Consider the following 19,953-nt stretch of genomic DNA (forward strand, 5'->3'; position numbering starts at 1 on the left):
TTGACTCGAGCGAAGCCGAACCTTACCGAGAGGAGTCGAAGTTTTACGAAGTTTTACGAACTTCACCGATCAGACCTTTCAGACGTTAGCGCGCTCAAACGAAGGAAAAACAAACTGATGTTCGACGGCTTTTTACTTTTATTTGAATATTTCTAATTTTATTTACATCTTAATATCGTAAAATATATATGTATTTCAATATTCCCTATGCTACAATATATTATTATGTTTCTGTTCAATTCAAAATATTTGGAGTATTAAATTTTTAAATTCAGAAATCTGTTTCTAATTCATGAAATTTTTTAGATGTTTAAAAATTGCATTAGAAAATGTCGAAAATCAATTCTATACATTTCAGTACGAATTTATACGTTTTTTAAACACAACCTACATCCTACACAGTTAAATGTACGTTTAATTGCATCATCAAACGTACGTTATATGTGTTGGTGATCTACAAGTCGTAACTTTACAAGCCTGCGATAAACTGTTTTGATAAAGGTAGATGTAGAGTGCGACTTACGTTCACCTACTAAATAACCACTGCGCCTTGTACGGTGTTTTGAATCGTACTGCACTCCGGTAGACGATCTTCAATTACTAAATACAAGATTCAACGATCCCCACCACCCACGCTCTCTCGTCTCGTCGCAGCGTATTTCTAATCATTGAAATTAGTACTTTCTGATTATCGTGGCCGCGTAATTTGCATTGTCTTCCAGCATACTCGACCCATGCACCATGCGTCATTTCATTACCCGAATTTATAGATCTGTGCACGAATTTAAGCTCTCCTCATGATCGATTTTCCAGGAGTATCGTAGGCGATACTGTTTCTCCGTATACACCTGTTTTCACACGGTTCACAGGATCTTCTTCCATACTGCTTGCCATCTGTTCCCGGAAAAAAACAAACTCGACGCAAGCTTTTTTGATCCACCGAGAGCACTTTCCTTCCAACTCGGTGCTTCTGTTTTGAACGCCAATAAATTCTGGCAAACAGTCATAAAACGTTTTCCGTAGAGGAAAAATGATTTTTTAATCGATCTTCCTTTTCTCTTTCATCGTGTCCCGTCGTGTAAACCTTTCGTGAATATCGTGTGCTCTCGATGGACGCTGGGTTTGATCCTGGCTGCCTCGAGAGCCGCGGGTGAATGCTGAAGACAACGTTCGTTCACAGGTGAAGATTCTATCGGCGACGAAGAGTAATTGGAATCGTCTTTGGCGTTGCTTTTATTTTTAGCGTGGACATACTTTTGCCGTTGTCGTTTCATGTTTTTCCTGCAACGTTTATCGGGCCTCTTTCTTTTCTTCTTCGCTTCCCAATTCGAGGGGGCCGAGCTCGAATCTCGCCTCTCCGTTTCTGTACTGAATGTAGAACGATAACGCGGTTCATTTATCATTCAAAACATTAATCCGAGAATTAACGCGATTATCTTATCCGTGGGAGCAACGCACAACGACGCGACATCCTTATCGTTGCATTTGAACTCATTTTTTATTCAAATTACACGGACAATTTAAGAACACACTCATTCTTATCTCAAATTACGCGAAATTTGCATTACCTCGACTCGTCCAAGGATGTGCTGGAAGATTCATTGGCAAAGATTTTGGGAAAATGGTAGAAACGACACGTACCGCATATTAATTTTCTTATAATCTGCAATAATTTTTATTACCGTTAAGGATATAAAGTTTGATATTCAGAGACTTGTCTGACCGTTACCTTTGTAATTAAAAATCCTAAGAACACTTGAATAATCACCAAAGTGGTAGTCATCACATAGGCTACGATGACGATCCTAAGAAGAACAGGGCTGATCACTTCGGCACATCCATTTGTGTTTATAGTTTTAATATCGGTATCGATATCAGAGTGTTCGCAAGGTACCATTGCCCTTAAACTGCAACAACTGAATGGTACACCTCTGTCCCTATATTCTTCGTCGGATATTTGATTCTGCACAGCCATTTCTTCGCGGGACGCATAATCCACTCCCTGAAGAAGAAGCAGTACATCATGGTACCTTTTTACATAAATATTTATGTTCAAACGCTCTTGTACCGTTGAATGAGTTACCCGTTTTGAATGGTGGATTCACCTGCCAGTCAAAGAGGAACCAATCTGTGTAAGAGGAATGACCGCAGCATTGAAAGATGAACTGTATCTCGTCGATGGCGTACTTGTAAGAAGCTGCACTTGCATACAATCGCATCGAGCTGTTGAAAATGTCGATCAGCGATTCTTGTCTTACGCTTATGTGGTATCCTATGGAAACTAGAGTGGCTGCGTTCATTATAGCGCATATGGCGATTGCTATCAGCAGGCATCTTAGGGTTCGTCTGGTTTCTGCACAGCAACGTGGCACCTTTCTTCTAAAATAGTATATATATAATTATTACAATTAATTTACAAGAATTCATTCTATAATTATAGTCATAATATTAATTATTAATTATTTGTTATTAATATATATGAATATTAATTATTATAATTATTTGTCAGACAAAACGTTACGAAATACTAACGCGCGTATGCTACGAACAGTTATCATCGCAGTCGGCAAACCTAAGCTGACGTTTATCAGTGTAAATATGACGGGTCGTAAACCACCCGCGAATCGAATGATCTGCCATTCGGCGAATATCTCTAGTATCAACATGAAGAAACGTTTCGCCTCGAATATCGCCAAGGTGACTGCTACACCATAACCGAATCTCACTTCCCATCCGCAATTACAAGGGACTCTTGCATTTTTTTTAAATCTTTTACTCCTTTGGAAGCTCTCGTTGCTCGACATTCAATAACCTTGGTAGGATCTTCCAATCACTGGATCCTTCTTTTACCTGAAAATATCTTCTAAAATCATCAGTCTTATATCAAACATTAGAATAGTAGAGATAAAATCATTGAAATGAACGATTCTCTGATTACTCTATCATTACAAGATAAAAGATAGTTTTACAAAGTATGCAGATTGTCATGATGTTTGACTATGTCGATTCAAGGAATGACAGTGTTTAAAAATTGTCTGGGATCACGCAGTGTTATTACGTCATTGTTCACCCGACAATAAGCATCATTTTGGCAGGAAGTTGGGCACAAAGAAAATATACATGTCACCTCGAGGTTGATACACAATTATCCTCTCTACGAGGTTTTAATTAAAGTTCTAGCTTTTCATGTTAAGATAAACATTGCAAGAATTTATTAGATAAAACTGCAAAAATCATGATCGTAAAAATCATGAGAGTACGTTATGCAACTTGCTCCATGTGTTCCATGCGTTTATGGCAATGTCAATATCGCATCCAAGGTTAATCGTTTCCATGTCTATAATTCTTCTCGTAACATTTCCATCTTAATCGTCGAAAAACCGATTAACAGAGATCTTCTAATCAGATCGTACGCATTTGCCTTGCAAACGAGCTTGGATAAGAGATTGAAGCTTAACGAGATCGAGTCTCGTGAGGAACACGCTTCGAAAGAATTGATAGATTGTTTTACGATCCTTATCGAACACTCACCAGACCCCATGGCGTGTGAGATAAGACAGCATCTTTAAAACGTTACACTTTTTCGGATTTTCTTGAAAGTTAGCGAGGATCGTGAACGATCGATGGGTCATTGTCTTTGTTCTGAAACTAATTTCACTCGTCGATCAATCAACGTAATCGTTCGATCAATTGATTTATTAAAATGAACATAGGTACAAGAATAATTGTAATTACACATGCTTCGTACCTTACTGTGTATGTATTTATATTTTTCATGTTGGTATAAAAAATATATATCTATATCTCTAGGTGTAGTTTCTAAATATTGCTCTCCATACGTTCATTCACTCCTTTTTCCACACGTACTCAAGATTATTTATAAGTTGAACACATCGTTTATTCTTATTCTCTAAGTGTAAGTTAAGCTTCAACGTTTCACGTTTACTAGAGTGGATCGAAAATAGCATTAGCAGACCGGTTGATAATTGATTAAAATAATATTACTATACCATTTTTACTATGGTACTTCTGTAACACAATATGATATCTACATTTTTTTTTAAATAAAATAATTACAAGAAAGCAAAACATACCAATACCTTTCTGATTCACTGTAGTTTTTAGTACAATGCAAAATATACGGTAGTTCTTATATGATATGCAAAAGTCAATTGAAGATTTCAGAAATAACATCTGTCAAGATAACAGAATCTCTGCTCTTAGAAAGTCATCCATAAATTATTGCTTTTTCGCATACCCTGATTAGTACATTAATTAACTCCACACAGTGACGCAACGCTTTTACGTCAAATTATGTACAATTTCAGCAGAAGAAACAACATCGCGCTTTTTCTGATGATAACACCATAGAGAACGAGTCGTTTAAGCTCAGTTGACAGGATATTTGTATATGTCAACGTAAGAATTCTTAATACCCAGGCTCCAGAAGGCTAAGAACGGCAACTTCTCGGTTAGATACATGGCTATACGCATATGGCCATTGAAGTACATTCTGAACAGTGATGACCACCAGTACGTGGACTGCAGCAAATATTTATGAACGATTAGTTGAAGATTCAATATGAATCTGCTATACCACGACATGTTGGACGTATCTGAAAATAATAATATAATAATGTAATATTATTTCAATGGAAATCTTCCATCAAAAAAAGAAAGAAAGAGAATGTACAGAATTAATTTGAACACCTAATAGCTCACCTATTGTTAAAGAATGATTGTTATTCGTGGCGGAAGAAGATGCCAGAATAAAAGTGAATGCGACAAAGGCACTTGGTTCGATAAAAGGATTTATTGGCCATAGAGATTCGATCAGAAGGTAACTCATCTTATCGAAATCTTTGTTACCACGTGCCAGAGCAGGCAGGAATATCTCGTCCAAGAGTCGTCTGCAAAGTGCACGCACCTCTTCAACGTTTCCGCTACATATGTTGTACCTGCATAATATACATTTGATCATTGATACGTCTAGATATTGATTCCATCATTTTTATGACAAATTTTCATTACTAAATCATAATCTTATCTAGAAGTACTACGGCCCGTGATCATCGAATTAGGACCACGTACGAAAATTTTACTTTTATGGCTATAATAGTATGTCATAAATGGAAAATTATCTTAGGTCATTCAAATTATTACTAAATACATTGATAACCAGGTATACATAACAATAGACTTGTTACTATTGTGATGAAAATAAAATGATGTGGGCGATGAGCGATTAAGGACCTATTCAAAAGACTAGTTTACAACTTTCCAAGCACCAGATTATCTGAGTTGAAAACAAGAATTACAGATATTTGGGAAAATAATGAAGATATAAAGAAATATATGCGGAACATGCCGGAAAGGATACAAGCTGTCATCAAAGCAAAGGGGTGGAAGTACAAGATATTAACACGTGTTAATAATGTTATGTACAGTAGTAGTGTATTATGTTAGTAGCTAATAAATTTAAACTGGCCTTTTAAGTTTACAGAAAACGTGAAAAATGTTGAAAATTTCTAGCGGTCCTAATTCGATGGCCTGACTGTAAAAGATTCAATTATTTCGGCGAAACGTTAAAAAGGGTATAAATTTCGAAATAGAACTCGTGTCTGGAGCACGAACTTGTCTTCCATGCCGAGCATGCTGCCAACAACACGCCAGAAATGAATCAGTCCTTCGAGTTCCTCGGAATTGTTATTCACCCCGAGATAGTCGCCGCTCAGAAGGGTGAAACCCATGAATCCGAATTGAGTCAATGCCATATCCAATTGCGAGATCTTCTGGAGGCCAGCTTCCGAGCTTCTTCGAAACGCTACGCAGTGTTTTTTCCGTACGATTTTCAGAGAATCGAGAAACCTGCCAAAAAGAAAAGAAAAGGGAAAACATTGATTTTACAGACAATCTTGTTACGAGCAAACGGGCGGTTCGCGATTGATTTATTCCATGAGGAAACTATTTGCCTTTTACATCCTTCGTCTACCTACACCCGTTTATTTTCTCTCACGAAATTTTAACCTTCGAATGGCTAAACAAATCTTAAACGCGTAATCCTGCGTTCAATTGTGTGCCTGACGATATTCAGGGAACCCGATGGTATTTTTAACATTTTTAAATTAACAGACTGTGGATTTTAATTTCTTACAAAGGCTTAATTTAAATTTATAAGAATTTTAGTTTAATTTCATAAATTTATATTTATAAAAAGGATTTTTATTTCCCTAACAGGATCAATTGATTAACATTTTATGTAGCAGACGCTTTGATATTTCGGATTTTCCCAGACTAAAGATTATTCGTCTGCACGTCAAGGAGGGAATATATTCGGCAAGATGAATCGATTAAAATACCGGAGCTGCACGAGCTCGACGATTCCCCGAATGCCAATGAACGGGGCACGACTTCATCGATCCTCTTCTACGGTATATTTTTGTCACGCAGGATATTTCATGAAGGAGAGTCGTCGGGACAATCTGGATATCGCTTTCAAACGTTCAAGAGGCGTTGAAAACCGCAGTGATATTAATAGTACCAAATTACTAAAAATAGAAAAGTATTTAAAGAAGGTGGTATTCTTAACTTGGCTCGTGTGTTTCACTGGTATCAATTTTGAGAGCATCATTTCGTGGAAAAGACTTATCATTGTCTATTGAAATTTTGCAAACAAAGCACAATTGCACACTTACTCTTTCTCAATGCCAGCTCTTTTTCCATACCAGGTCCAAGTGTGCAGAATCGTGGATACGTATCTACGAAACGCAGCACACTGCGTGCTACTTTGTCTGGTGAACAATAGAACGTCCTTGATCGACGGTATAGCGAATAGAATTACCAGGCCGCACAGTTTAGCGATCATCATGGTAAAAGTGTTGTTATAAAACATCCTTTGACCAAGTAGAAACTTCTTTTCGTCGAAGAAGGGTGGTAGCTTTGGTTGGAGCCATTCGAAGTCCATCAAGGTGTTCGATCCATCCTTGAGGAGCACTTGCAGCCTCGACTCCGTGGCATCTGAAGCAAAAAATCATTAATTTATTAAAAGTGTGAAATAAATTTTAAAAGGCTATTACAAATAACATGCATGAACTCTGGATTTTAGATTCTAGATTATGGTACCTAAATCCTAGTTTCTAGACTTTAGATTTGGACAGTTCTACTAGCTCGAAAGTTTGGTTTAGATTTAATTTTCCTGAATTCTGGATCTCAACCTTTGGATCATCCATTTCAAATTTTGCAAATTAAATTCTGAATCTTTAATCTGGACTCTGATCCTTAGAGCTTAAGCTTTGGATCATTGATAATAGCTTTCAAATTTTGGATTTTAGATCCTCCGATCCTGAAGACACCTGCTCTCTTCAATACCCTTAGATATCGGACATTGAACCATGAATCACCAATCTCCACTGCTAGATCTCGAACTTTGGATGATGGACATTAAAATCTTGGACCTCGGATCATAGATTATGGTCCACGTGGTATTAAATCATGACCCCGAAATCTAGTGTCGCTTACATCACGTTCAAATTCACGATCTTTATTTTTTTCTCACCGATTGTTCCTATCAACCTCGAGTAATTCCATAAAAACGTGTGATACGTTCAGATAGAGAATCTTTTACGTTCGTTTCAATTAAGTTGTTCACAGCAACCGGATCAATGTTTTACAACCGACAAATTTGTAAAACATGACCATATAAGTGAAACGTACATCGTGTGGGTGATCCCACGATCCGATAGAATAGAATTCATTTGGTATTCAGAGCCATCGAAAGTGGATACATCTGTGCAATGGACATGACTAGAATAAGAACCATCGTCCATAACGAGACGTAATCGAACCGAATGTGGTTGCACGCATTACACATGCTGTCTGCTTAATCAAAAATAGATTAAAGGCTTCTTCCACGTAGCCATTGTTCGCAAAGTAACTATTAAAAGAGATTACGAAACATCCAAGCAATCAGCAGTACTTGTTAACTCGATCCAATCCTATTTCCTTTTCTTTTCTGAAAGAACAAAGTACAATGTATACTAGCAATCAAATCAGGTTACCCCAAGAAAAATGAGGATACCTAATGACATAATTAGGAAAAAGATAATATAGTTTTTAATTATTAAATATAAAATTTAGGAACCCCCTACACATATGGGGTTCCTTCCCTATATTGCCATGTTTCCTGAGGATGGCCTAGGGGAAAGGCAAGGACCCAGAACATCACCATTCTTCCTGAGGAAGACCTAAGATTATTTAACCCTTTCGCTGCCACGCGAATTTTTGAACTTGCACCAGTGGGCCACAATAAAAATTTCATATTAAAAATTTAATAATGGCAAAGAACTGCGAAATATATTATAATAACGGTACAATCTTGCCAATAGCACATTTTTCTTAGTGGTCACCAGTGACCACCATGGGCCAAATGAAAAGACAAGCGCCGTGGCAGCGAAAGGGTTAAATATAATAAATATATTTTTACCATGGTTCACTTAATTTTTCATTCAACTATCAATGAAAATGATTCTACTCAATTATCTTGACAGATATTTCGAGATAGTTTTATCTTCCACGTGTGTACAGTGGAAAGTTAGATCATCGAGATTATGTCATCATAGCCCATTGCGTAAAAATTGCTTTCACCGAGCTACATTTCCATTCTCTCCTTTTATTGATCGTCGTTCTATTTAATATATCAATAGTAACGTTAAGTTGTAATAATTGAAGTTCTACGTTATCCGCAAGAAGCTGCACACGTGTTGCATTTGAAGCCAGCCAAGGAAAGTAAGTCGAGGCCGTCCGTTTCTATTCGCACTTTCATTAAACGCAGCATGTTTAGAACCTCTGTGCAATACCTTGGGAAAAAAAAATACGAAAAAGAGATAATCAACCGCTTCTGCTAACTATGCGAATAACTTAACGGTTTGACCATGCAGGTGAAACGTGTCTTAACTGTGAATGGATGAATAAAATATGAAATTTTATTCTGCTATAATTACAAAATTACACTAACTGGAATTTATAGAATATTATAATTTTAAATACAGTTATTTTTCCATTCCGTCAAGGATCAGCTCTTCTCCGGAAATATGCAAAATCGTTGACTCGAGAAGAAAGAAATTTCCATTAAAACTCTATAAACCTTGTTCGCTTCTTGGCACAAAGTCAGAGGACTCAGGTATAAAATAGAAAATACTTGATTTTTTGAAGGCGAATGATCCACGGGAAATTGTTTAAAATTGACAAAGATTATGTAAGAGAATAAACAATGAGTACCATGAAATATCAGATATGCAATCATTCGCTAATACTAATATCCTGTACAAGATCGTTCAAGGATTTACTTAGGTTATATAACGTAATAAAACATCGTTTGTTCGAAGAAAATTTTACCGAACACCCAGAATCTTCTTTCGAGATTTTGTAATCCTCCAGGTTCACTTAAGGTATAAAAAAAATTTCCTTGTACTTCTACGTATCCAATACATACCCATCTAAATGAAGTTTTAATGTTAATTAAATATTTTAGAATTTATGTTGATTTACAGAATTATCATTATTTGAATGACATACATATTTTCACTTCCGGTGCAAAAGTAGCACCGCGTCGGTTCAATGGACCGAACGATGCAGACCTATCTTGCTTAGGATGCTTAGTAGTCTTAATATTTCAATATTAAATATTATAAATTTGAATAATAAAATAATAAAATAATAAAATTTTGAATAAGTGTCGTTGATAGTTAGTACGGTTAATTTTAAGTTCTTCTCAAATAAATAACTCCATATATACACCAGTACAAGAACACTTCGACTCTGCCTACGGTATTCTTACCCAGGATGCTTTGAACCGTAACAAAACTAAAACAACTCAACTTACGCATAAAACGTGATCGCATAAAAAACATGATCCATCCAAGAAAAAGTGCATCACCGGTACACTGAACCTCTTTAAAAAAAGACACTGACCTGCCAAATCCGTCTGTTTCACGTCCTTGATCCTATTCATGTTTACGTGCCACAATCATAAGATCAACTCTTCCGCTGCTCGTACATCTATCATTGAATGCACTGTACCATGTACTGGCGGCGATAAAAACTGCTACACCCTCGTATTCAACACGATCCAGTAAAACTGATTTATCATTAGTACACGATTACTCTTGGTATTAAATTAGCACAACCCGTCTTCTTCGATCGTGCTGGCCGCGTATAATACTAGGGAATGAAAGAAGCAAGTTTCTACAGTACATCTTTGGAGAAAGGTAAGTCTCCTACCTTTCGCTCGCTCCTTCCTTCTCCTTTTCCTGCAACGTCCACGTGAAACGGTGCATATAGAGCAACAGAGTACCTTGACATCGAAATGAGAAATCTATCATCAACGATTCGACCTCAAAATTGCATTACTTTCCTAAAGCTTGATTCTTGTCGTAAATTATATGAATAATAGATTGGAAAATTACCTGAATTCTGTATGACATTATTTGGCAGGGTTCCTTTCTGTGAGCAGTCAATCTTTAGGCTTGGTTTTTAAAACGAAATTACTATCAATGATTTTAGGTCTATGTTAACACGTTGGCCGTGGAAGCTGTGGATCTGTATCACACTTCATTAATATTATTAATAATGATATTAGGATACTATTGTTATAATAGATATTAGTATTTTGATAACGTTACACTAAAAAATGAGAGGGAGTAAATTGGTTAACCGGAAGTGTAACGTGCATCTTTGATACATTCGTAAATACAATTGGATCCGTCACAAAATTCTTGATATTATTAAAAACTGAACTCTGTTAATATAGATACATAATTTATGGCTCTATTATAAATCTACCGTATTATATACTTACTGCATTGATGTTGCAAGTGCCATGAATAATTTTGCATATGTTTACCGATGGAGTGACAATACCGGAAAACGTTAAATTTTACCCATAAACACCATAATTATCGATAGAGCACGAAAGCTTCGTCGTTTTCGGTGGCGAAAGTAAATGTCAAACGAACGCAATGCTGGTCGCATTTTGTACGAACGGAAAGCGAAAGTTCTCCCTATTGCTTTTCTGTTCGCTCTATCGTTGTACCGATACGCGTGTACAATGAACTTGTCGTTATGCTGTTGGTACATTGGTGAAAGTAGCTATATTTTCGACATCGTTGTTCGTCTTACCTTTACACATGTTGCATTTGCTTCCACTTGAATGAGAAAAGAATTCTGGGTATCTTTGATCACTGTTAACAATAACAGACAAGTACATAATCTAGTATTTTGTAAAGGAAACGTTATAAACAGTGTTTACTCATTAACAATATTCAGTATTAACAGATTATTAACACTCTAAAGTGTTGATCTAAAAGTAACGATAAACAATATACGTACATGTGAAGATATAAGTTTAATATTGAACTGATGGTCGACGGCAAGAAGAATTAATTTTAGCATTGTGATATAACAGGATGTGGTAAGGGCGATTTCTTTAAAAAAACGCCGCCATAAAGAATTAATATCGTCAGTGCCATCTAACAGCAAAGCGTCCAACTATGATCAAAGATCATCGCTAGATGGAACTATTTGTAACGTTTGATGGCGGTATTTTTTTAAAAAATGGCACAATTTAAAAATATACCGTGATATACGCACAAGTATTGTTTACTTAATATATAATATTACGAATAAATGAAGAAAAACAGATGAGTTTTGGAAAAACCATGTATTATAGAATAATAATAGATTACATTGTTCATGGTAATAATGATATAGTAAACCAGAATATACCTGACAATAATAATAAGAATCTAAAATAACACGAATACTGAATACATATTATTAACAATAATGAGAGGAGGGACTTTGGGGGATGTTTGGCAAAAAAGGAAGGGGCCAAACCGCTGAGAACTGCATTCAAAATAAAAGGGGGGGAAAAAGGTGGGAAGGAAGGAAAGGGAAAAATAGAAATACGATAAAATTAATAAGATTAGATCTATGGATCGATAAATCTACCATCTTCGACGTGTTTCATCATTTTGAGCATTTTAAAAAGAATTGACTACATAGCCCGACGTGAAATGATTTCAGTCACGTACAGATCCGCTCCTCCACGAAAAAAAATATTACACTTCGTTGTATGCAACAAAAATATGTTTTAAATCAACAGAACAAGAAAATAAAACAGAAATGAAATACAATAAGGAATGACGTTTGGTTGTATTTAAGACTTACTGCTAAATGTAATTAAAGTAATTGCTCTGAACAGCAATTTTTACGATTGTTTAAAAAAAAGTAACGCGTTCACGACGCTGGTTTATATAAAATGTAAGTTTCCTTTCTTTCATTGAAAAATAATAAAATATATAATTCGTTCTCCGATCAAACGTGAAACGCTTTTATTTTAATTCTGTTGTATATATAAACAAGGAAAAAACCTTTATGTATGTGTATACGTACATATTATCTATATATGGGTGTGTGTGTGTGTGTGATATATTAGCGTATCGCACGCACAACGTGAAAACGTTTCAATATTGTTTTTCTTTGCTAGCACGCGCGAAAATTTTTCACGAGACGAAATTATTGCGTCTGTTTTATCTGTTTCATATAAGCCGAAGACTAAAGGTGCAGGGAAGAAGAAAAGATACGAAAAAAAAAAAAAAAAGGATCGAGCATATTTCTTTTTCCACTCGAGAACCAGCTCGTTTTAGGAATTGTACGTGGTTTCCAGACATCTGGAAATTTGTTAAATTGCACCCTGGTCTTTGCGGATTGGTCCTTTCCCACTGGCGCCATAATTATCAATTCTAACTAATTATTCACGAGCTGAGATCTTAACTTTACTAACGAAGCACCTCGAATACACTAAACGAAAAAAAAAAAAAAAAGAAAAAAAATTATGGACAGTGTTTAAAAGAAAAAATTAAAAGAAAAAGAAAACATTCGGGGTAACGACAGAAATGGGTGTTTGCGATTAATTGGTTCAGTTCTATTCAGGGACAGAACACGCTGACGTTTCTTGAACATTATTCTTCCTCATTTTATCGGCTGTGAACGAACCACGGTATATTGTTTTCGTTAAAATATCAAAGCATGCAATTCACGTTGCAAGAACGTTACGGCACGACACTGGTCTAATAACGCTAAATAAATTTCATAAGACTATGTCGTTTCGCATGGCAGCGATGCTTTACGTTTGATTAAAAAAGCAACACGACACGTCGAATTTGCAGAGGCCTCGAATGTAATTAGATATCAACTAACTGGATTCGTGCACCTCGTGAACAAAGCCATGTTTATTAATTGACCATCCACGTATTTTAAAATGAACCATCCTTTAATCTATGCTTTTGCGAACCATCGAAAGCCTCTTTAGGCATGCTAAAAAGTTGAACGGCAGAACTGTGTGCACGAGTCAGCGAGAATAAGCTGTCTAAATTGTATTTTTTTTTTCTTTTTTTTTTGTGTAACGTTCCCTCTGTGCATCACCTTTTACAATCATGATCCACGGAGGTTTGGCAGCCTTTGTGTTATTATTTTCAACTAATAAACTATGGCATAGGTTACAATGCGATATAGTCAACGAATGTACCGAGTGGACAAAACATTCTTGTTCTTAAAATACACACTCGAAATCCACTTCTACGCGCAAGGATTTTGCACAAGTATGAAAAAATAAAGGAGACGAAATAGTCCTTGTAAGGAAGCACTAACGCGCAGACGAGGATTTGAATAAAATTCTTACATGCTAAGCTGTAAATCTAATACGTACTATGATTCCATACTATACTGTAACATGTACGAATTTGTGCCACCCGGTATAACTCCGAAATTCCTCTAATTACTTTGCTGGAAGGTAAGTACGCGATGACCAGCTGTTGCTCCATGGTGAAGTTGTTTATCTTGGTCTGTTCTACGGGAACGACTCAGTGTCTTGCATTAAATTACACATTTTGCTCAAATCCACGATACACTTCATTGATTTTCCATCACTCTAATATTCAGAGTGTGTGTCTAGTCAAATCCAAAATTGTAAACTGCAATTCTTCTTTATGCATCCAGTATAGGATCATTGATGGTGTTCCAGGATTCTGCTTGGTCAGTGTATCAGTGTTTTATACGAAGTGTTCGGTTTTAGGTGGACGTCCTTTAATAAGGTAGTAGCTGAGGTGATTCTGAACAACTATTTCCTTTACCAAAATGCTCGTTAAGGCTTAGTTTTTGAATTAATAATGAAAAACACTGAGCAGTCAGAGCGCGCATGCTCAGACGAGGGAGTGTAAGCTACGAACCGACGCGACGCGCCGAGTAGTTTATTCGCGGCCATGACCCGCGCAGTATGTGCGCTCTGATTGGTCGGTGTTTTTCATTAATAATTTAAAAACTAAGCCTTAACGAGCATTGTGATAAAGGAGAAAGTTGTTCAAGATCTTCTTAGCTACCACCTCCTACAAGGATGACCACCTCTAACCGTACACCCTCTGTGTGAAATTAAGATTCAGCTGCTATTGGTAAGTATTACTGGAAGCAAAATTATTGTTGAATCCTATGAGCAAATGTGCATGATCATGTATCCTCTGACTTTTTTAATGCGTCATAAGAATCGTTCCACTGGTGAGTCCGTTTATTGTGTTCAAATTTTGTCTCGAGCTTCTTATTTGAAGGACTTTTCACTATGATCCGTTTACGTCAAAATTATCCGAAGGAAGACGAATGGATTCGTCGAAAAATAATTGGCGGTCAGCTCTTGCGTGTCCTGATATTTTGGTACGTTTTCGTGTTAATATGTGTATTGTGCTTTCGAGTCCCCCTCTTAGCATCTGTTTCACTCTTGACTTCTTTTTTATTGATTAATGTTCTACCTATTTACATTAAATTCACTGCTCTTTTAGCTATGAGCTAGTACTTAGTACCAGCTACAAACTAGGCTATCACGAGAGCACGGGACTAACTTCAGTAGCATCTTTGCAGTCTTGAATGGATAGTTGAGTTAGCTCGTTAGCTATCTCTTCCTGAGTAGTTGACTCCGTCTTCTTCAATATCGTATATCCTTGATGTATTTCTTCGTTCTCACCGTTCGTCTTAGCATTACTCTTAGCTTGTCCATTGGCTTTCCTTTTGCCTGAAGTTTCTTCTCCAGACATACCAGGGTGAATTTTAAACACACTTTTTATAATGCTATTAACAGTTGTCTGAGACCGTTTTGGACTATCATTTTTCTGATCAGAAATGAATCTAATGCGATTCGTTCTGTTACTTTCTGTGTTTTCTTTGTACTTGTTCCCTTTCATTGCAGCACCTTTTGGCTTTGAATACTTTTGATCAGATGAATTCTGACCGTTTGGAAGATCCGTGGTCTTTACTTCTTGGTGCTTATCTTCAGGCGTGTTTTCAACGGAATTTGTTGTATTTTGATCAGGATTCGTCGAAGCAGAATCTGAAGTATGAGTATCGTTTGATTTTCTAGTAGATTCAGTCGTTTCACCATCGGAATCATTAGTCTTTTTAACATCTTCGTCTAAGTCTGTCACCTGGACATTTTTCGTCTTTTCAACGGTCTCTTTATCCGGAGATACTTTATTACTGGATGTATGATTGTTCGTGTCTTGTCGATCATTTGATGGTAACTCTCGTTGCAGAACCTTAACAGGGCTCTTCGGTTTTGTGCCACTGTCGGATAGATCCTTCTGACAGTTTGTACAGGAAGATTGTTTGGAATGAGTAGGTGAATTGATTTGTCTCTTGCTTGCATTGTTCTTCTGAGCAACACCCATATGTGGCCTGCCTAATTTCAGAACGTTAAGCGGAGAAATTGTTTGAAGATTAAACGACGCCGTTGCTTCATACTGTGGAACTGGCTGAACGTGATTCAAACGTATCTGCTGTTGTTGTGGTTGCATTCTGCACATATCGATATGCATTGTATTCTCCATTCGTTGTTGGTAAGTTATATATGGTTGATAAGGTGCTCCTAAGTTCGTGTTCATGTTTGGATTGACGTTCGCATTTGTAGATGGATCGTAATTAAGAGTGCTGTTAGGATGTACGTTTGAATTGACATACTGAGGCACCATTTGCCTAGGTAACTGCTGAAACTGATACTGTGGGCCTGGATATGCAGGACAGTTTTGTTGTGGAATATTCTGTACAATATTATCCCTACCGCATTCTCTATAATTATAACGATCCTGTGTGATCCGAGGAACGTTTCCATGATATTGTTGTGATACCATTTGCCCAGACTGATACATCTGGTCGTTCTGTGTAATTACTTGATTCTGAGACTGATGACCGCAATTATCATAATGCATACCTTCGTTATTCATTGCCCTACCATATGCTAAACTCGAATGATACTGTGGAGGTTGAGATGTATAGTCCTGCTGCTGGTGATCCTGATACTGAGGATACTGAAGAACAGGTGGTTGCGCGTCGATCCAAGTCTCCTGTTGTGGAGGAGGTTGTTCTAAATCCCGTCTAGCTTGCACTGCATTCCATACTTCCTTCAATTCGCCAGTGATATCACGATCTTTTAGTATCGTATATTGCCGCGTAAAAATCACTCCCGCGTTAACTGTTTCCACAAAGTCTAATAAAAGTTCTATTAAACTGGTGCGTTTCTGTAACAAAAATCGAGCCATAGTGGAAACTGTTTCTCATAAGTGTTTAGAGATGGAAAGTACCTTTGGATCTTGTGCATTCTTGCCATTTATTCGAAGAACCTCTGGATTAGCCATCACTGCAAACACTATGGCTTCTTCTTTTGTACGCGGTGGTCTGACCCTCATTCCCCCATAAAATGGTACAGGCTGAGAAGGATTTAGCGGCATTGCAATTTTTTCCCAGGATAAAACATTTACATAACATGGGACTGCAATACCCTAAAGTAACAGAACAATTGTTGTTTTTTTTTCATTAAAACTGTATTCAAAACAGGTGTTGTTTGTGAATGAATGATACATAAACATACCTGTATGAAGTCTTGTATACACATATGAGGCTGAGGAGGGTTTTTGAAGAGACGAGCGCCATTGCGCTTCATTCTAGTAACACTCCCTTCTGTCATTTTTTAACTGAAAATAAGCTGATATTGAAATTTTATTACAGACATTAACAGTAAAACTTTATACACATAAATGAAATACATATGACAAACTTTATACTTAAACTTATATACAAATTACATAAAAATAATATTTAACATTATTATTATTACATGGAATTGTATTTATTTAAAATTTATTATACATTACAAATGAAAAAATTCTATTTTGTAAAAATAAAGGATAAAATGATCAATAATTGTGTCGCGTAAGCGTTACGATGCGACTGTAAATAGGAGAAGTAAAAAGGACGGCTAAATATTCGTAGCAACAAATGTGACGAAGTAAATGTATCAAATCGCACACTATCATGCCTTTAATAAACTTATAATGAAAAAGAAATTTTTCAACAAATATAACGAACATAGATTAAAGGATAAGTGGGTATAGGGATTGGAAAATTTTTACGATATCCCTGATGCATTAGAGCCCTCTCGTTGCTCGACCATCATAGACTGTCAATATAACCTCAAAATTCGTGAAGTTTCTACTTGAAATGTTTGAATAAATATAAATGAAATGGTTATTTGTATGATGCAATATACTACAAAGCCGATATACAGACTTATGTTACGTAAACTCACCCCGAGGTGTTGTTTCACGAGTAACAACACTCAACCAAGCTGCGATACAATACAACACATTATCAAGCAGCTTCGGTGGAAAAGATCCATCGCTCCTTTTGTTTATTATTTTTCCGGAGTCTGCGCGATTCAATTCTCTACAGGCGCCCAGCTACTTTACGTGTTCGGATTACGAACTAAAATGTGCAATATGGCTACAACCGGAAGTAACGTTTTCTGCATCGATGTGAAGTGGGTTAGAAAACCCCTAGATTTCATTTTCAATTTTACATTAATTATTATTTTTACAACTGTTTGATTTTCAAAAGGATACCTAAAATTAAATTAAATGTATCTATTTCAAATATAACAAGTTATCTTTTGATAAATCGTATAATGAAAGTTGAAAGCAATTGATCAAATAAGAATCGATATATCTGAAAACGATTGCATTGATCCGGAAGTAAAATGGGCGGGATACGCAGGTGTTGTGCGCGAATAGATTTTTCGGATAAAGTATTGTAAAAATGTAATAAAAATTACATTATTTGTTAATTATTCATAGTAAAACTGTTAATATTAGTGTTATGAATTGAAGTGTTACATTTTTTCGAATATATGTCAAGATCTCAGTATAAAGCACATGGTCCCACGGTACAGCTAAGACGATGCGATGTAAGGAAACGAATCATATATTCGTACTATTATCAATCAATTAACACTGAATCTTTTTTGTACAGCTGATACTTCATCTGAGAACGTGGCCCACTCCTTATTAGGGTATGTACAACAATTTTATATCATCTTTTTTTATTTATTTCAATCATCGATCATGTTACTGCAAAAATATATTATTCGCTGAAACATGGCGTATCTCCGATTACATTTACACATTGACATTTACTATTACGTATGAGGGTAACAAACGTTTTCACTGTGATACATTAATAGCTTTTGTTTCCGAAACTAAAATGGATACGTATTACATTTTTAACAATATTTTTATTGCATTTTATGTTTTGATACTCTCGCATGGCCTGCAATATCGCGGAGCAAAAATAAACGTATCACGAAACGATACTCTTGTATCGTTGAAAAGCCAGCAATAATTTTATCGTAGTTGCTTTTTTCTCCGACACAAATTGTGTTCGGTTTAATTTTCTGCTCGTCCTATTGAACGAAAGCGATCGATTAAAATCGTTCGCCATAATAAACCATAATAGGTGCCGCGAAGTTGTCCCTAACCAAGAAGAACAAAAGGGGCTCTACTTTACGCGTGTTTATATCGTTTGGCGCGCGCGAAGAATTTCGTTCAAAAGTAGTTGAGTTTATAGTGGCAGGATCGTTTACGTAAATCGACGTGATTTGCACGCGCCCTTTCCCTATCATTATTTCGAATTAGTCCCAGCAATTAGCAGAATAATAATTAGGTAGCCGTTCCGAATAAGTTATCGTTAGTTTATCCGTTGAACACGATCCCGGAGATCGTTAGTGGCGCCACTTGTGAGTGGTGTATCGGCCGTATGTGTACGTGCGCCATATCGGCCGAGCATCGATGGGGCCCCGTTCGATCCACCGTATCATTATGACGCCTCGCAGCCAACTATCGATCTCGATCGATGATATTAATAGTCGCTAACTACAGTCTTTCACGCCGCTCGCGTTCTAAAGCATGTTTCTCGTGCTTGGCGGATGTTATTTCTTCGGCCGATGCGCGCGCCGCATCAACGGAACCACGAAATCAAGGAACGTTTAAGTTTCGCGCCATAAATAAAGTTGATAATAATAAGGAGGTAGAAAACAGAAATTCTAAGTTAGTTTTATATTTGCAGAGGTTAATCTTTTTAATTATAATACATTTTCTGGGGACATTCTCTGGGTAAATAAAATGAATAAAAATAATATTAATATTGTTGAAAGGAAATTACCGTCGACAGTATTATTCACGTAATCGAACAGATTATAGAAAATGTTCGTCCGATCTTTTTTTTTTTTTATCCGCGATGGAGATTGAAGTCACGAAACGTGTCGGCAAGCGTTAACAAGCGGAAAACGTGCGAACGTAACGCGAAGTCGCGATAGGGTCATGATTCCATGGGCCCCGTAAGGAGCCTGTAATGCGAAATAATGGGTATCCACCCACTCGATGAAAATTACACGAGACGTGGCGGCTCTCGATCCAACCGACTCGCTTCTCGCCACCTGAGGGACGGGGAAATAAAAAAAGATCGATCGTGGCGCGCGTACCCTACCCCTCTTGCTGGGATAATTGTTTAGTAGGCGCGAACACCGTA

The 19,953-nt window shown here is 36.7% G+C and overlaps 3 protein-coding genes across 21 annotated transcripts; all 3 read right to left on the reverse strand.

Moving 5' to 3' along the window:
- Positions 1-211: 211 nt before the first annotated feature.
- On the reverse strand, positions 212-3,658 carry LOC117603149 (uncharacterized). 4 transcript variants are annotated; one of them, XM_034321995.2, is made up of 6 exons: positions 3,532-3,658; positions 2,533-2,850; positions 2,106-2,379; positions 1,730-2,002; positions 1,569-1,663; positions 212-1,368 (listed from the first exon to the last, which is right to left on the reverse strand). In XM_034321995.2, the coding sequence occupies exons 2-6, from the start codon at positions 2,802-2,804 to the stop codon at positions 1,062-1,064; spliced, it is 1,221 nt and encodes a 406-aa protein (XP_034177886.2). In that variant the 5' UTR covers positions 2,805-2,850; positions 3,532-3,658; the 3' UTR covers positions 212-1,061. The 4 variants fall into 4 exon arrangements, with proteins under 4 accessions (XP_034177886.2, XP_034177887.2, XP_034177888.2 ...); XM_034321996.2 differs by having other exon boundaries at positions 2,533-2,860; positions 3,532-3,644; XM_034321997.2 differs by having other exon boundaries at positions 2,533-2,863; positions 3,532-3,638.
- An 81-nt stretch (positions 3,659-3,739) lies between these two features.
- On the reverse strand, positions 3,740-11,504 carry LOC117603150 (uncharacterized). 15 transcript variants are annotated; one of them, XM_034322003.2, is made up of 10 exons: positions 11,386-11,502; positions 10,464-11,237; positions 10,279-10,351; positions 9,970-10,218; positions 8,483-8,855; positions 7,714-8,011; positions 6,696-7,017; positions 5,635-5,868; positions 4,723-4,958; positions 3,742-4,616 (listed from the first exon to the last, which is right to left on the reverse strand). In XM_034322003.2, exons 7-10 carry the CDS (start codon positions 6,962-6,964, stop codon positions 4,390-4,392), a joined length of 966 nt encoding a protein of 321 aa, XP_034177894.1. In that variant the 5' UTR covers positions 6,965-7,017; positions 7,714-8,011; positions 8,483-8,855; positions 9,970-10,218; positions 10,279-10,351; positions 10,464-11,237; positions 11,386-11,502; the 3' UTR covers positions 3,742-4,389. The 15 variants fall into 15 exon arrangements, with proteins under 15 accessions (XP_076547438.1, XP_034177889.1, XP_034177894.1 ...); XM_076691321.1 differs by lacking the exons at positions 7,714-8,011; positions 8,483-8,855 and having other exon boundaries at positions 10,464-10,500; positions 11,176-11,237; XM_034322001.2 differs by lacking the exons at positions 7,714-8,011; positions 8,483-8,855 and having other exon boundaries at positions 10,464-10,596; positions 11,176-11,237.
- Positions 11,505-12,642: 1,138 nt separating this feature from the next.
- Positions 12,643-17,838, reverse strand: LOC117603148 (uncharacterized). 2 transcript variants are annotated; one of them, XM_034321991.2, is made up of 4 exons: positions 17,681-17,838; positions 16,964-17,066; positions 16,677-16,874; positions 12,643-16,613 (listed from the first exon to the last, which is right to left on the reverse strand). In XM_034321991.2, the coding sequence occupies exons 2-4, from the start codon at positions 17,057-17,059 to the stop codon at positions 14,925-14,927; spliced, it is 1,983 nt and encodes a 660-aa protein (XP_034177882.1). In that variant the 5' UTR covers positions 17,060-17,066; positions 17,681-17,838; the 3' UTR covers positions 12,643-14,924. The 2 variants fall into 2 exon arrangements, with proteins under 2 accessions (XP_034177882.1, XP_034177883.1); XM_034321992.2 differs by having other exon boundaries at positions 16,964-17,077; positions 17,681-17,836.
- Between the last annotated feature and the right edge of the window lie 2,115 nt (positions 17,839-19,953).

This window comes from Osmia lignaria, chromosome 12 (genome assembly GCF_051020975.1).
Source record: "Osmia lignaria lignaria isolate PbOS001 chromosome 12, iyOsmLign1, whole genome shotgun sequence".
Lineage (NCBI taxonomy): Eukaryota > Metazoa > Arthropoda > Insecta > Hymenoptera > Megachilidae > Osmia > Osmia lignaria.

Bases quoted from the DNA above. Each gene is read 5' to 3' on its own strand.
- LOC117603150 (XM_034321998.2), bottom strand. From the start codon at position 11,263: ATGTACTTGTCTGTTATTGTTAACAGTGATCAAAGATACCCAGAATTC. The intron at 7,018-11,175 runs GTAAGACGAACA...TTTTTGCTTCAG, and splicing joins CAAATGCAACATGTGTAAAG to ATGCCACGGAGTCGAGGCTG. The intron at 5,869-6,695 runs GTAAGTGTGCAA...TCTTTTTGGCAG, and splicing joins AGAGCTGGCATTGAGAAAGA to GTTTCTCGATTCTCTGAAAA.
- LOC117603149 (XM_034321995.2), bottom strand. From the start codon at position 2,804: ATGTCGAGCAACGAGAGCTTCCAAAGGAGTAAAAGATTTAAAAAAAAT. The intron at 2,380-2,532 runs GTTAGTATTTCG...ATACTATTTTAG, and splicing joins ACTGTTCGTAGCATACGCGC to AAGAAAGGTGCCACGTTGCT. The intron at 2,003-2,105 runs GTGAATCCACCA...CTTCTTCTTCAG, and splicing joins GGTTCCTCTTTGACTGGCAG to GGAGTGGATTATGCGTCCCG.
- LOC117603148 (XM_034321991.2), bottom strand. From the start codon at position 17,059: ATGACAGAAGGGAGTGTTACTAGAATGAAGCGCAATGGCGCTCGTCTC. The intron at 16,875-16,963 runs GTATGTTTATGT...CTGTTACTTTAG, and splicing joins GTATACAAGACTTCATACAG to GGTATTGCAGTCCCATGTTA. The intron at 16,614-16,676 runs GTACTTTCCATC...TTTTTGTTACAG, and splicing joins AGAATGCACAAGATCCAAAG to AAACGCACCAGTTTAATAGA.